This window comes from Ceratotherium simum, chromosome 4 (genome assembly GCF_057802395.1).
Source record: "Ceratotherium simum simum isolate JZ-2026a chromosome 4, ASM5780239v1, whole genome shotgun sequence".
Lineage (NCBI taxonomy): Eukaryota > Metazoa > Chordata > Mammalia > Perissodactyla > Rhinocerotidae > Ceratotherium > Ceratotherium simum.
The window spans coordinates 53,568,628-53,585,882 of NC_141903.1; the positions used below are offsets into that span (position 1 = coordinate 53,568,628).

Below are 17,255 nucleotides of genomic sequence, written 5' to 3' on the forward strand. Positions count from 1 at the left end.
GAAAACAGCAAAGATTTTAATAGTTTATCCCTTGGACCATATGTTTATCCTCACACTTCACTGGTTATCAAGCATTTTCTGTTGGCCTACAATGTGCCCATTATCACAAAAACTAGAAGAGTCTTGCCACTGCAAGAGTCTTGATCACTACAAAGGTAGAGGAAATTAACATTTTAGATCAGGGAATCATTTTATTCAATCAAAATTTGGCTTGTATAAACAGTTCCCTTTTTCCCCTACTAGAACAGGTATAGGGTATTTGGGGCACAGGATTCCTTTATTTTCAAAAGACTAGATTTTTATCAAGCTCTAATCCAAAGCATAGCAGGGGCTACTCTATTCTGTCCTTCCTCGGTCTTGAAAACAGAGGAGAAGACAAGGAGGAGGGACATGGGAAAACAAGCACTTCAGACATAGCCTCGTTCTACCCAAGTATAGTAACCATAACCCCATTCTTTACAAATTTATGACTTATTTCTAAATTTGGCAAATGAAGCCTAGTTGTCCCAAAAAATCATTACTGACTTTAACCCAAAGTAAAAATATTTGCATGCATTTTGTATTTTAAATCATCATTCCCTGGAACAGTTTCTTATTTGAAAAACAAATAGAAGCTCAGAGACTAACACTTGCACTGAGTTAAGGATTCAGAAAGAGAAACACCTTTTTTTGTTGTTAGAGACACCCTCATCTAATAAATGCTGTGTCTAACTTAGCATTTCCACAAAATGTGGTGTTAAGACTTCTTAAATCCCTAAGATAAAAAAAAAAAGGCTTCTTAGAATAAAAAGAAAGGAGAGAAAAAATATTTTTATTAAGGAAGGGAAAATTACATTATTTAGGGAGACGGCAAGAAAAAAATAAAACACGAAGCTATCTTTAAAGTCCTGAAACAACAGCCGTAGGCAACAAGATGCCGAAAACCCTGTGGGATCTGTCAAAATAATACAATTTTTCCTGAGTTGCTACGCGGCCACCCGACAAAAGTAATGTAAAAATGACCAGATCGATTGCAAGTAACTTTGGGGGAAAAAAATGCTAATTCCAGCAGGCCTTAGATTCAAGAAGACAAGTCACACAGTATATACAGCTGTCCAGGCACATTCTCCCTACCTTCAGTTTAAGCTGCCACATAGGCAGGTGAAGATTAATTCCCCATTACCTACCTCAGGAGGGTGATGATTTAAAAGGAGCTAACAACAAAAGAGGCAACAAGAAGAGAATACTGACTCTAGCTGATTCTCACAACTATTCAAATATCCTCTTATTTCATTAAAAAAAACACACAAAACGCCAACACCATAAAATAAGTTTCAATTTGTATAATAGAAAATGTCAGGTGAAGTGATGGCTTGGAAAAAATGAGAAAGCAAAGTGGCTGGCTTTGAGCTTCACACATATCGGGCATGTTGAAATGAGTGACAAAGACCTATTCTGTCCAGAAATCCCCCACTTTATTTTTAAGCCTGGAAACTGGTTCGTCATATCTATACTGAACACTTCCTGTCCAGGGGCATGATGATGGCAACAAACTGCCAAGTTTAGTAGCTGCCTACATTTAGTCAATTGAGTCATTCATGGAATAAAAAACAGCATCAAACATTAAAAAAAAAAATCTGACTAACTGAAGCTTTAAAAGATATACAATGAAAACAGGTTTGACTATTTCACAGAAAAGGGATAGACCGTGCCATGGGAAAAAAAAAAGAAAACAACAGACAATATTACTCTAAGAGACTAACTGCTGGTAGTTTCTGTGCTATTCTAGCACCACAATCAAATATAACAGTTCTCCCACCCCTTCCCTGTAGCTTAAGTAGTCCAATTGACATTCCACATCCTCATTTCCAAAAACGCCTGAAGACTGCAGAATGTCTCAAGGAACTAAGCAACAACAGAATCAATTTGTTCCTTTTTTCTTTTAATTTGGTCTAATTATATTTTAAAGGAAGCGCTGCCTGAGAACGTTAAAGAAACAAGACTGAACAGGACTAAAACGCAGACCAGGAATGTAAACTTTATCAACTGGTCTAATACCATAATGTTATATTTTGGTCTAATTATATTTTAAAGGAAGGGCTGCCTGAGAATTTTAAACAAACCAGACTGAAGAGGACTAAAATATAGATCAAGAATGTAAACTTTATCAACTGGTCTAATACCATAATGTTACATTAAGAACTCATCCTTGAGAAAGAGAGGAAAACAATTAAGTATTGTAAGAATGACCCTTTCCCCAGCACCCCTGACGGCTGTGTCAGACCTCACCTAGGCTGCCTCTCCCAACGGCAATTACAATTTACCTGATTAACCCTTACACATGTTGAAACAAGCCGCTAAACTTCCACTGCTGAGAAACACAACGAACATACCTCCCCTCCCCCAAGCCCTAAACACATGCACAGAGGGGGCAACCCCAAAGCGTGCTGGGATAGAGGGCAATGACAGGAATGTCAAGTAATCGCTCCTGAACTTCTAGGGTTATCAGCTTGATCACCAAGTCAGAGCTATAGTGGAGTGAGTCAAATAATTTAAACCATTTCTGCCTATAAAATCTCTCAGCCTGAAATTCCTCAGTGAGCCTGCTTACCATCAGACTCGTTAATGAGTGAACCCCCCAGAAATTAGGTCCAGCTTCATCGGGAGGGGGAGATGGCTCTTTGCTCCTCCAATACACCAAAAGTTCCACTGGCCTTCCATCAAACAGATGGCACAATACAGCCGAAAGCTTTGAAATGACTCCCACAGTCTGGTATTACTGCTTTCCTAATTCATCATCTGCCATTTGCAAGCTTTTTGAGGAAATCATTTTTATAACCCAGTAAGAAAGTCTCTACAAGTTCAAGCCAACACAACACAGCCCTCCCTTCTGACTGGCCCCAATTTAGCAGTCGGAAAAGCAGCAGCATTCCTCAGTGTCACGTCCTTGTTTATGGGCCCCTGCATTAATCCTGCCTGAGAAGAACTGGAGAGTTTCTGTGTCGTCCCAGCGCCACTATTTCACTGGATCCAAGTCTGTATCGTACTTTGGAGACCAGCACCCCATCATACCTCCTGTTAAGTGCAAAATCAAACAAAATAAATGAACTACCAAACTTCTTATCCCAGTCACAAAGGTCTCTTGCCTGTTAGACTGCTACCCACCTCTCTAGTCTTGCACAAGTTACCTGTCTTTTTTCATTTTAGAGTTATTTCCTTACTTCTCCCTTCCTCTCTCTCCACTCGCCTACCCCTTCCCTTGCAGGCTCAGCAACAGACCTGGATCCCCCCTGTGTCTCCCACCTCCTCCCACTCCCCATGGCTCCCACCCACTATTTCTTCCTCATTGTTCTCTCGAAATTTCGAAACCTGCCAAATGGCCACTCTCTTGACTTCCTTCACTATTCTGGCTTCCGAGAAGTTGTCCTCCTTCCCTTTCAGTAGGTGCTACTTGTCTCTGAATTCTACCTCCTTGAAAACTCTTCTGAGAGACTCCTTTAATTATCTCCTTTCTCTGAAGAACTTGAGTCCAACGTTTAGACTTGTGATATTGGGGCAGGGTGCATTTTCATTCTAGGAATTTCATAACTGACTTAATTCTAATTTTAACCCTCAAAAGGTGAAAATGGTTTTATAAGTGCTTTACAATAAAGAGAACAGTCAGTGCACTAATATTTTACTTTTATCAAAGAACTTTACAGAAAGAAAGAGTTTCTTGGGGCAAGCCCACTCTTCCCTGCGTTTTACAGAACATGAAATAAATACTTCTTAATCGGGTAAATATCGTAGGCAGGGCGATTCTGACTTTCAGTGTGACTATAAGTCTCCTTATTTATACAGCACCTCCTGAGTGAGGCTGTCTGATCACTGACACAAGCTTTATCTCATTGGTTCTCACAAGGGATGAGCCATTTAGCATATTTCTGCTAGTGTGACAATTACCACCTCAGGAGAAATTAAAAATTTCTCAGAATGGCTCAACTTACTAGAGTGGCTCAATGCTATTTAATATGTATAAGACTAAAGCCCTCAGGGTTCCAGATTATATGGCAAATCTAGGGTATCCCCGGCAGAAGCATCAGTGGTTTTCCAAGACGTGCCTTCCTATCACAGGAAGAAAAAACATGGAGGGAGAGGAAGTGAAGGCAAAAGACGGGAGAGAAAAATTCTCTAATTCTCAGACCAGCCAAAGCTTTTTCCCAGTGTGAAGAGCTGGATTAAATTTCCTACCCGTATTCACTTGTTACCCTCATGCACCAGTGCTGATTTTGTGCGATGCCACAGGGAGACATTGGAAGTGTTGGGGATGGAGATCAGGAAGGAATCTGTTGGCAACTAGGATTTGGAAGGTGTGTGCCAATGGAGATGATATAAGTCTTCCTTCCTCAGGAGACTGGGCATGTGCACACAACCGGGAGAGTCATCCCCTGGGCCCCACACGCCTTCCCACAGCCCCTGAGTTGCCTACTAAATATTGATTGAATACTCATGATGTGTTCTCATCCTTTAGCAGATGAGCTCTTCAAATGCGGGCTCCTAGCTTTTGCTGAGGTCCAAAGAGAAGGCAGCAAAGCAATCTTCTACAGAACCTCTCTGTAGACATGGCTGACCACGCCTCCATGGGGCTCTCATTCTCCTGGCTTCTAAAGCCCTGCTCTCTCCTTGTTTTCCTCCTACCTCTTGAGCTACTCCATTTCTGTTTCCTTTACTGACTGCATCTACCTCCTTCCCTTGGAAAAGTGGGTATTCTCAGAGGCTAAATCCAGCCCTCTTTGCTCTCTTCAGTCTTTCCCTCAGAGATCACATAAGGGAAATCAACTCTCCCCTTATGACTAGATAGTCACACATTTTTCTGCCCAGGCTCCATTTACCCAGGCTCAGTCTTGTCCTCCAGACCAATCCATGGCTCTTGTCAGCTTGGTATTCCTAAAGCACTACTTTGCATCTGCCCTCTTCCAGCTCAAGCCCCCCAGCTCCTAACAATTGTGTTTCCCTCCTAGAAGGTATCTTGAGCATGCTTTAGTCTAATATCAATACCTGAATTTTTCTAATGAGGAAACTGAAGTTCAGAGAGACTAATCAGTGACTGAAGGTTCCACAGACATCCAAGGGCAAAGTCAAAAGTACAACTCGTCTCCTGATTCACAGTGCCTTGTCTGTTACCCATAGTGTTCCTCTGGGCAGCCTGGCCTCAAGTCAGGCCCAATATACCACTGAAATATGGCCCACCAATGCCCTCCACTGACCCTCTACTCCACACTGCTGTAAGCTTTCTTCCTTCACTCTCTTCTCCCCTCTTCCTAAAGGGCCTAGCTGAAGTCCCAGCTAACTCTTCTGTGAAATCACTGCTGCTCATGATGACTTTTGGTGACACTCCCTCCTCTAGATTCTCATAGGGTCCGCTGCCTCATCTTCTGAGCTATACTCACATCTCTGCTTCCCCAGGCCCTGCAGAGGAGGTACTGACTCAGGCAACATTTGCTGGGATGAGTATCTGAAGCCCAGGGAAGGCAGCAGTGATTGAGGGAGAGAGGCTGTACCCTGGAAGCAGGAGTCTACTGGACTGTCCATGGCAGGCAGAACAGCCTGTGCTTCTGGGACCTCTAGTCCCCAGCTCCTCAGCCTGAGCGGGCCACGTGAAAACACATACCCGGGCCAGATGAGCTGGCATCAAGCATGGATGGCATGTCAAACTGCAAGGAAAGTTCATGAGTTGCCTCTTCTCTTCTTCACAGTCAACCATGACTTGGGCAAATGAGGTCTTAAAGCTTCAGGAGCCTAACGCTATCGTGGTCACTTACGACATTCTGCTTAGTGGCCTCTTCGTTTCATCGTTTCCTTGAAAAAAACTTGGCTCCTAGTTATTTATAAAATTAAATCTTGTTTGTCACTACATAGCTGGAGAGTGTATTCCCATGTAAGTCCACAAACGATACTACAGTCATGCGCTGCATAATGACGTTTCGGTCAACAATAGACTACCTGTATGACAATGGTCCCATAATATTACTACCATATACCTAGGTGGTAGTAGGCTGTACCATCTAGGTCTGTGGAAGTATACTCTATGATGTTCACGCAACGAAACCACCTAAGGACGCATTTCTCAGAACGTATCCCCATCATTAAGTGATGCATGAGTGTATATACACAAAAACAAACCCCCATACATCTTTAAAACCATAAATACCATGAGGTGCCAGCCTAATAACAGCAGCATTGCACAACCAGATTCCCAGAGCAGCACTCCCTCAGCCATTTACTGCCCACTCAGCAGTTAGTCACTCAGGACACACCACAGCTCTATGTCTAACTCTTCTTCAAGATTCTTAAGCTCTTAGAACATGATTTAAGCAACTGCTCTTGCAGGTATCTTAGTCAGTGCCTGGGGGAGCAGTGACTGCAGCCCCACAGTCACTTCCTGAAATAGAATGTGTGCTGACTCCCAGAATGCACCAGGGAAAATGAGGCTGTGGGACGCCCATCTACTCCTACAGTGGCGTGTTCGTATCTGAATGCTGACTACCTTCCCACCCACACACATGCACACCTTCTCCCCAAACAAGAGCGCCCCTGCCCAACCAGAACCTCACTAGCTAATTTTCCTGAATGATGTTCTCAAAGGAATGAAAACAAGTGAGCTCACTGTTTGATTGCCTCTCCTGGTCTACAACTTATTAGACCACCAGGGGTCTAATAGGATCTATTTGCAGTGCTAAATTTTATTTCACAATGCTTCCTCATCTTTTACTCTCCTGAGTTACACTTAGGAGAAGGTGAAATAGGAAATCTCCATATGTTCAACCATTCCATTTAGGTTTTGTAAATTCCCCTAAGTAGTCAATGACACATACACAAACAGTTTAGGTCTGTCCTGCTCTAAACAGATCTCATGCAAAACCCCAGAATGCTGAAACTTATGTCTGTGAAACTTTTTGTTTGCCAAACAGGCACAAGGTGGGTAGAAAGGGCCTGGACATCACCTTTCTGGGCCTTGGTTTCTCATCTGTAAAATGAAGAGGGTAGACATAAGGACCTGCAATGTTGCTTTTAACTCTAAATCATGGTGATTCCACCTGTATTTATAGGGGACTTATTTTAATTACAAAAGGCTTCTCACTGCAAATCTTCTTTAAATATTGCAGATATACATAATGATTTGATTTTTTTTAAACTCAGTCTTTTTAGACACAGTCCACTAAATGAAGAGAGGTATACAGCCATGCTCATCTCATTGTTTTCCAAGTTGTAGCATCTTTCTCATACACATGGAAATGCTGACAAATAAATGGTCTGTGGCAAATCTAGTCACTCTGCATTATTCTGAAATGAAATAATTGGGTGCCGAGATTTTTCCGGCCCTACTGCATTCTCTTTCACCAGCCCACTTTTTGGCTACTTCCTGGATTACCAATAGCCAGGAGCAAGGAATTTAATCACCCATGTTATCCTGATTGTTCAATGGCATCAAGAAAGGTGTAATGCATACTCAGTCTGATGAAAATTTCAGAAGTGAGGAAGAAAAAGGCCTGAATATACTTAAGCTGCAGAGCTGGGGGTGCCAGGCAATGCCAGGTTACCCGTGATATCCACTGTAGAGGAGACAGTATGGCACAGATCTCTAAATGCATTTTCCACTTTAGTCCTTGTCAGCACACCACACTCCAAGGCTAATTGATTACATAAAAGGAAATGTAATCACATCAAAGTCCAGTGTTTCAGAGCATATGCTGTACCTTTCACATTATACATGCCATCAAGGTCAGCCGCACCAAGTGCCATGCATTTCATTAGAGCCCAACCACTGCGCTTCACCTCCTTTCCTCTTCATTCCCTCTGCCAAGCAGGGGCTGGGCAAGGAAGGGAACAGAGGAAAAAACTGGTACAGTAATACTTAGCAACGAATGCTATTATATAGCTGCCACACCACATAGGGTTAAAACATTGAGGACACTACATGGTGTGGCAGCCTAATAGTCTACCATTGGGCTTTTTGATTATAGAAGAGGATATCAGTAAATCACCACCATGGAACAACTGAACTTTTCTCTTTTATGATAAATACTCTGCTAGGTATTGGTCCCATTCTTTCTAGTGGAAGTTCCCTGAAGAGTAGTAATCCCAGGAGGTGGGGCAACCATGAGGTCCCTGGAAGGCTCTGCAAGGCTGCCTGCTGGCACAATGTGCTTGGGGGCAGCATTCAGGCATATCTCTGTCTTGGCACTTGACTGACCTCAGTTACTTGATTGGCAAGCTGACTGATCAAAACCGGCTTCTTGAAAACCCACCATGGAACTGGGGATTCCAGCTATGGCGGACTATGATGAGATGGATTCAAGGTAACCTGGAGCCCAGAGAAACTACTGCAGCAGCACTGAGGAACACGTTAGGTGCCTGTTAAATGACATTTAAACTGAGGAGGGCTAAAATTGAGAATGCAAATGCCTGTGCATATTCCCAACAAATCACTATATAATCAGGAGACATGACAAATTAACTGAGTAGAACACAACTGTGCTGAGAATCACTTACTTGTGTATACACATCTTGCAGATTTTAAAGAAATTTGAAACTCAGTGGATGCTACAAAGTCACAAGATAATATAACACACCTGTAACTGAACCTTGTTTCACATCAGTGACCAGGGAAGTGGGTGCTCTCAATTCTCAAGCTGGCCACTGCCTCAGGAAGTGAGGTCCCTCTCTTGTCCCACAGGTGCGGGGGGGGGGGGGTCCCTCTCACTGCAGTGGGCTCCAGGTGCCTCCTACCCAGGGCTCCTAGACCTCCTGAATCAGGGGCAGAAGGATGCACTCAGGACTCCCTGCTTGTGCCGCTGAGAGGCAGGGAAAGAGCCAGGGCCTGGGCTCTTCTCTTTCTCCTCCAAGACACTTGGTCTCTCCACTCCTGGCTTCTCAAACTGGGGTATGAGTGGACACAGGACCACAGGGAGCAGCCTCATGAGGGCCAAGCTTACTTGAAGGTGGGGGAGGGCAGCTTTTGGACATTCCTGGAGGTACCGTGTCAGAGTTAAAAGCACAGGCTCTATGGCTAATCAGCTTCTATTCAAATCCTGATTCTACCTTTTCCAGCTTTCTGGTTTTAGGCACATTTTCTAACCTCTCTGAACCTCGGTTTTCTTAATTGTTATGTGGTATTAACACAAAGGGTTAATATACAAATATTAAATGAGATAATAGACATAACCAGATGCTTAGCACTATGTCTGGCCCGTGGAAGAGCTCAATACATTTTAGTTTCAAAACTGTTTCTTCAGTCTTCAAGGCAATTTGAGATGCTGGCAAGCCACTGTGGGACCTGACCCCAGTGATGAAAGACACATTCTTGTTTTGCCTCTGCCATTGCAAGTATTTATTGGAGAACTTAAGAAATCTTAAATAGGTTTGTCCCCTAGGTTTGGAAGGCACTACTCCTATAAAGTGAGGCTAGACAACTTCTAAGCAGTGCTCTAAAAGGTTTCATCATGTCATGCAATCTCATTTTAAATTGATTAATTAATTTTGATAATGCTTTATTAGGCCCTTCTGTATGAGAGGCCCTAGGTCAGGCACTGGAGATTCAGAAAAAAAACATGCACAAATTTTGCTGTCAAAAAGCTTATAATAGGGGTGGGCCAGGTGGCTCAAGCGGTTAAGTGCGCGCGCTCTGCTGCGGCGGCCCGGGGTTCGCAGGTTCGGATCCCGGGCGCACACCGACGCACCGCTTGTTAGGCCATGCTGTGGTGACGTCCCATATAAAGTAGAGGAAGATGGCCACGGATGTTAGCTCAGGGTCAATCTTCCTCAAGAAAAAAAAAGGGGAGGATTGGCATCAGATGTTAGCTCAGGGCTAGTCCTCCTCATACACACACACACACACAAAAAGCTTATAATAAAATGGAGGCAAAGGAAAAGGAAACTAATAACCATAATACATGAAAACATGGTACAACTGAGGGAAGGATAGGGTGTTATGGGAACACCCTGAAAGAGCATCTACTCCAAACTGGGTCCAGTTGTAGATATCACCCAGTTGAGGAAGGGAAAGAGAGTGACGCCAACAAAGGAAACAGCACTTGATGAGGGAACAAGGGAGTAAACAACAGGGCAACACTAGGGTTGGTCAGACCAGTCCGATGGTGAGGTAGATATCTGCTGTTATGTTGGTGACCCATGTCAGAACTCCCTTCCTATTTCTGGAGAAGCCCTCATTTTGCAAGTGGTGGAAGGAGTCAGACTGCTGTTCCCCACCACCAAGGCTGGAACCAGAAGTTCCCTCTCCCATGGGCAGCAAGGGGCAGGTACACAATCTAGCACTGCAGAATCAGAAGGCTTATTTCTGGGACTTTGAACATTGAGGATGACCAAATATCCAGCCACATCTGGAGTCCCAGCAGTGACAGAACTGAAAAATACAGAGGAGGTGAAGGCCGTGGCAAGGTCGTAACCAGAAGATTCTTGGGTACGTCCTTGGCTGCATTTCCTGCTGCATTTTCCAGGCTAATTCTGCAGCCTTTTTGTGGATGTGTGAATTACCCAATATACTTCATCAATTCTTCTGCTTATGAGAGCAGGAATCAATCTCCATTTCTTACAACCTTCTAAGAACTCTGATGACAGAAGTGGTTATTGTAATCATCAGTACACAAATGCTGAGGGCATGAACCAATGCAGGGACAGGGGAGGTGAAGAGAAGAAGATGCATTCAACAGATCACGAGGAGGACGAAGCGCTGGCTGGAAGCTGAAGATGAAGGAGAGGGCAGGGTCCAGGACAGCTTGCAGATTTGTAGTTTGGAAGCCAAAAAGACAGCAATGATATGCAGTGAAAATACAAAAGGAGGATCAGATCTGTGAAGAGTAGGAGACGATGGGCTCAGTTTAGACCTACTGAATTTGAAGTACGTATATGACATTCAAAACACGGTATTTATCAGGCAGCTGGCTGTAAAGGTGGCTCTTAGAAAAGCCCGGGCTGGAGGTCCAGGAAATTAGACAGAAACAGGCAGGAAAAAAAAGGGAAATCAGAAGAGTACAGTGTCATAGGTACCAAGGAAGGAGTTTAGGATTTCAGGGACACTGGTCTCCTAGTGTTAAATGCTGCAAGAAAACGTCGAGTAAAATTAGGGCGAAAATACGAATGCTGGGTCACTGGTGATTTTAGTACCCGGGAAGTCATTGATGATTTTGGCGATTTCAATGGAGCGGTGGAGAAAAACACAGACTTCAGTGGGATGAGGGATGACAAAGAGTGAGAAAGAAGAAACCACATAAGAGTTAAAAAAAAAAAAAACAAAAACAGGTTTATTTTAAAGGAGAGAGATGCCTATAATTGGACAAAGTTGTTGAGGATTATCTTTAAAGAATGGAGATCATTCATTTTATAAATATTTAATGATCACCTCTTACTGTGTAGGTCTTGGAGATACAGCGAGGAATAAAAGAGACATGGTCTTCCCTCAAGAGCTTGTGGTCAAGAGAAAAGATGCTAAACAATGTGGTGAGCGGCAGCGAGGAAAAGAATAGGTGCTCTGAGAGAGTGCAATATGGGATCCTAATTGAGGTTGGGGGCTCAGAAAAAGCCTCTCCAAGGAGCTGACCAGGAAAAGCGGGTCAGGCAGGGAGAAAGATATTTCAGACAGAAGGACCAGCAATGCCACCACCCTGAAGTGGAGAGCTTGAGCACATCTATCCGCTGAAGGGAAGGAGCCAGGAAAGACATGGGCCAACTGGTGTGGTGAGGAGCTCAAGGTAGAAGGAATAACCTTCAGTAGCGACAACACTTGTTCCACAGATTCTGGGAGGGTGGGTGTGGGTGAAGGTGAGTCCGTCAGCCTGGGAGCAGGAAGTTGAGGGAGTTGTCTAATGGCTACTGTTTTCTTTGTGAAATAGCAAGTCTGGTGAGGCATGAGAGAACTGGGTGAGGTGGTGGCGGGAAGTGCTATTATGGGCAATGGAGGAGGAGCTGAGCTCACTCACAATTCAACCTTAGTCTTTTCCAAGTTCACAAAGCAACCCCTTCTTAACAATGTTTTTCTCGCTTTCTGGTACTGAAGCTTCAATAACCAGCACAAAGGAAGCCTGGATCCCTTGGTGCTTAGCACTAGAAAGGTCCTCAGAGATCTTAACTGTCATTCATTTTTCCTACTTCGTAATTAAGTAATTTACTCAATAGGAAGCAATCGAATGCCAAAAATGTGGCCATCAACGCATCCCCTCAGGAAGCCCCCATCAACTGGAAACAGTTGATATCCTCCTTTCAATGGCCTTCCCTTTTTTGGTAAAGTGGGTTTTTCCTTCATTTCTCTTGCTCTCCTATTCATTTATGCCTGGTTATCTTAAATTCATTCAGCTCTTAATAAAGTGAGGCCTGGATTATTTTTCTCGGCTTAATACTCAAGCACAATCACCTATTCATTTCTAAGGAGGCAAAATTAAATCAATTCTTTAGAAGGTGGCTATAGACTGAGGATGGAGGTTCAGCACTCCTGGCACGGAGTCAAGTACGTTCCAAGCTATGATGGCTTAACAATATCCCTAGTCATTGGCTTCTATGTTCACTCACATACACAAATATGTTGGCCTCCAAGGACCTCTGAATCCGACTTGATATTTTTTTCAGACTCAACCCCAAACAAAGTATACTAGTCTCTAACTGTGGTTCAGAATAATGACTTAAAAGTATCTCCCATTACAGCAAATCAGGCATGAAGCATCCGAAGGTAATTTTCTTGCAATGCAGACATTGTGGAGAGCTCATGGTGATCTCACACTAAATGGGATACATAAGTTTGTCAGGAGAAAAAAGAAGCTAGGGAGAGGTGAAAGAATTAGTAAGGATAGAGAAGTAAAATAACTGAGTTATTTACACACCATAGCTCCTTTCATAGAGATCTGAGTGTTGGTAGCTAAACAGGGGGATCTAGATCACAGCCAATAAACAGCCTTGCAAGAACTGCCCAGGACAGACACACAGACACACATACACATATACACACACACTCATCCTTTATTTCCTGGCAGAAGCTACAATGATTCCACCTGATGGTAATGTATTTGATCAATCTCCCTCAAGAGTTATTCCATATCCAATCCTAATAGACATCAATTTAAAACTCTAACACCTCATATTACTTTAAAAGAAACATTCTGGGCTTTCTGTAAAAAGCACAGAGGCCAGATAATTTGCTGCAGATCCATAGAACGTAAATGATGGCAAGTGGGGGTACGGTGAGGAACAAGCCTGAGGGCACCATTAAGGGACCACTTCACACTGCAGTTTTCAAGCCTGCAATTGGAGAGCTGGGCAGGGGGGAAGAATGTGGATGCTGCTAGAGGAATGTATAATATACTTCGGGATACTGTTTTCCCACTTTCTCCCTACTCCCTTTTTCCCAAAAGAAAGGAAAAACATGCCTGGGAGAAAACAGTAATTTAACTGCTACTTGTAATTCATACAAAAGTTCACTGTTGGATTCGCTCAGCCGGTTCCCTATTTGCCTTCAACTACTTTTGACTTACTATAAATTGCTGTTAAAAAGACAGAAAAGAAAAGCATCCATCAGCACATAGCTCCATCAGGACAGAGGCCACAGCGGGGAAATTAATCCCCCAAGCTCTGCATCAAGCTCAAAAACAATGCTCTTGGCTGTCATTTTTCACTCACACCAGCCCCATATTTCTATTAAACAAGCCTCTTTTTTACTGCTTTCTTCAAATAGCATAATTAGGTAAACGTCAGCCCACAGAGACCCCATTATGAAACACAGAGCTTTACTTTGGGCAGGGAATCCATAAAAGACAGAAGGGGACAAGTTTCAAGGGCTCTCCCTACTGATATCTACCAAATGGAGAAATGATGGGGCTCCTCTCGCCCCCGAAGCTGCTGTGATTGACTTGAAACCTACCAGTTTCCCAAGAGGCTACTTAAAAAGGAATTTCACAATCTCGAACAGTCTCCTTTCTTACTCTCTAATTTTCCCCAACTAGCCCCACTTCCACCCCCACTTACAAGAGGCCTTTTGTATACATAAAGTTTCAGGAAACAAAGCATACAAGCACTCACACACAAATAAACTCCCCGAACTAACACCAGAGTATAATTGTGTTTTGATTGGAGCTTTTCCAGCTCTGTCACCGTTCTCTGTTAGAAGTAAATGAAACTCTTTGCTTCGGCAAAGTTAGAAACAAACTCTCCTAAGTTTCAAGCTGCACAAGGCCCCCCCTCATATCTCTCAGCCCCCTTAAGCTCCCAACAAAATGAATTCATGCTGATAAAGCCAGCAAGGGGGGGGTGGGCAGCGGAGAACCCAACCAACCTATTCCCCTAAAAAAGATCTTTCACTTCTCCTCCTCACTCAGCTTCCCCTTTTAGCCGGAAACACACGGCGTTTCCAATGTCTGAAACCCTTTTCAAGAGACCGTCAACTCCTAGGGCTCTTCTAGAGGATGCGGATTTCGGCTGTCCTGATGTAGGCAGGCAGCGCTTTTCCAAGTACATTTTGCATTCTTGGAATCAATACTGGGGCCCTTTCGTTTCCAGAGAAATCTTAAAAGCTGCCTCTAGCGGGCTGGCTGAGCTAGGTCCGACTCTTCCTCCTCTCCCCTCTGAACGGCAGCGGGGCGAAAAGGGTACAGAGTTCGGCATATTCAGTCCTAACTGCGCTGCGAAGGCGCAGAGAAAGCGGACAAAGTACCCACCGCTCACTTCACAGCTCTCATCTGCTCCCTTACTACGCCCTTCCCCCACATTCCTCTGCGGAACTTGGCCAGCCCCCCACAGAAATCAAAATCATACCTTCCTTGGATTCTTCTGCTTCGGAGTGCATGGTGTCAGGGTAACCCGCTGCCGGGGCGATTACCGCAGACATGTACCCAGATGAGCTGCAAGTTTGCTCCGCAGCCAAAACCCGCACACGACGACAGAAATTAAAAGGAAGGAAAGCCACTAAAATCAAAACCTCCCTGGGCGGGAGGGCTGGTTCTGATGCAGGGATTTTCAGGGGGAAAGTTCTGCAAGAGTGACGAATCGCGTCTCAGCGGCGGGAGTCCGCCCCTGAGGCCGCGCGCCCCAGCCTGTCGCAGGGACCTGGCGCGGCTGGCGGGGCCCGGGCGCACGCAGGTGGGGCGGAGGCCGGACCACAGCCCGACTCCGAAGAGCCAGGGCAGAGGGGTGCCGCCGGCAAACGTAACTGAGACAGCTACGCCTGTGAAATAAATGTGCAATGAAGAAAAAAAGGCTCATCTCGGCGCGCGCTGCAGTTTTACCTAAATAATAAAATGCACACGCAAAGAAATGCTTCTGAATCTTTGGGTTACATTTTTTCGACGCCCATTTAACTTTCCTTGTCTTGGGGTCTTATATGCCCCAAATTAAGGAATTTAAAGCTGCTCGGTTTTGTATGTTATTTTTGCAGGAAAGTAACGTGGATATTGGTCCATGTGGCTAGAAGGTCCTGCTTCACAAAGCACAGACAGCTTCACAAGCCCAAGGGGGGGGGCCTTTTGAAGAAAGTGGGGGCGGCCTCCACCCCTTACCTTTACAGGGAAGAGCAGCCAAGGCGGCTTACTCATTCAGTATAACCCGCGGGAGCACTCTTACTCAAACCCCAGCCGGTGCGCACTAACTTCACTGCGGTTACCCCAAAGGGGCGACCTCAGACGGGTGCACCGATCCTTCCCCGCCCACTCGCGACAGCCAGGCATAAATTCCTTCAAAACGCGAGTGGGGGGTGGTGTATTCCGGCTTTTGAAATGCTGACAGAATAGAGTCTGGAGAGCCTTAAGAACGGTCGCAATTCTGCCCCCTGGTCCAGTCCACAGGCTCCTACGATTGGCCGAGGGGAAGGCGTCTTAGCTTCGTGAAACCTCGGTTTTTCCTTCGGAGAAGTGGGGACCAGAGCTGCCACTGATATATCTGTCTTATGGAGGTATTTCGCAGAGCACTAGTTTTATTATCAATCTAAGGCAAAAGGTCCTCAAAAACATACCTGAAAGATCGATTAGGAAGTTGTAAGAAAAGTTATATTCTTTTAATAATTTTTTTTCCAGCTGCTTTCTTTTTCCTCATTTCCTATTTTCATATGGGCAAAAAACAAGAGTAGAGGCACTATGGTAAATTTAGTGGAAAGAATATGCAAACGATATGGATTTAAAGAGTCTAAATTAAAATTTACTATTTTTATGACCTTGAGCAAATTATTTAATCTCTCTGGGCCTTCCTTTCCTCATCTGTGAAATGAGGATAAACATAGTATTTACTTCACAGATTTATGTTTGGTATTAAATAAAGTAATATAAGCAAAAAATGATTCAAAAACCACAAACTATACAGATTACTACAAACTACTGCACCATTAAAAGTAAATTTTTGTAAAAGATACTTGGGTTTTTTTTCATTTCAATATTGGGTTTGAATAGTAAAAAATGTTTATACTATTCACAAGCAGTGAAGGTTACTATAAATATTAATATAAGGCGTAGATATTAAATCACTTCCTACTGCTGAGTGCTTCTAACATGCCTAACACCCTAAGCAGAATTTTATCTCAATTTCACTGAAAGGGCAGGATGATGAGAGGAAGACATAGCCAGTCAAGAGAAGAGGAGAAACATCTGGAAAATATCAGTGTTGTGGAGCCTTCCGGAAACTGACCTCACCACCAAAAGGGTAACAGGCTGCACCCTTCTGAAAGTCTCAGTTAAGTGCATGGTCCCCTCTGCCACACATGCTGGTCAGGAGCTGCTAAGATGCATACCTCCACTCAGTAACCTCAAACTTAGGGAGGACACATGAGGATCATTCTGAACCCAGAGGTGCTCCCTCACCAGTCAGAAGTGACCTTTCCTGTCCTATCCAAGGAATCATTCTGGGAGCACCCCCCCCAACATACACCATCTGTCCTTGCCCTCCCCCACTGAAGTCCAGATGTCCACAGATGTCCACCAGGAGCCCTGCAGGCCCTCACCAGGGCCAGGCACTACACAGATAAGATAGCTCTCATTTATCTATAATTGGACTAAGATGCAGTGCCTTTCCAAGGTGATGATTATGCAAATTCAGACAACCCAAATTCCAGGCCCCATCCTCCTCAGGCAGGACTCACTTACACCTTCTGCTTTCAGACAGTGCCCCCATAAGAATTATTTATTAAATGTTCTTTTGCAAGTCAAATTATGTACAAACCATATTAAGGTGTGTTAAAATACATATCCGTAAAGCCCTGCTTGTTTTTGCACTGGGTTCACAAAAACGCCTTTGGCCCTGCTCAGGTTAGCCAA

The 17,255-nt window shown here is 44.1% G+C and overlaps 1 protein-coding gene across 3 annotated transcripts in view; it reads right to left on the reverse strand.

The window, feature by feature from the left end:
- The window catches only part of TNFAIP8 (TNF alpha induced protein 8), a 107,847-nt gene that overhangs the window by 21,642 nt on the left and 68,950 nt on the right, over positions 1-17,255 (reverse strand). Inside the window, exon 1 of one of the 3 annotated variants that reach the window (XM_014796558.2) lies at positions 14,773-14,992. The exons of the other annotated variants lie outside the window; for them this stretch is intronic. Within the exon in view, the coding sequence (XP_014652044.1) occupies positions 14,773-14,845 (73 nt within the window). The 5' untranslated portion in view covers positions 14,846-14,992. Of the gene's footprint in view, positions 1-14,772; positions 14,993-17,255 lie in introns of those variants that run through there. 3 annotated transcript variants of the gene reach the window in all.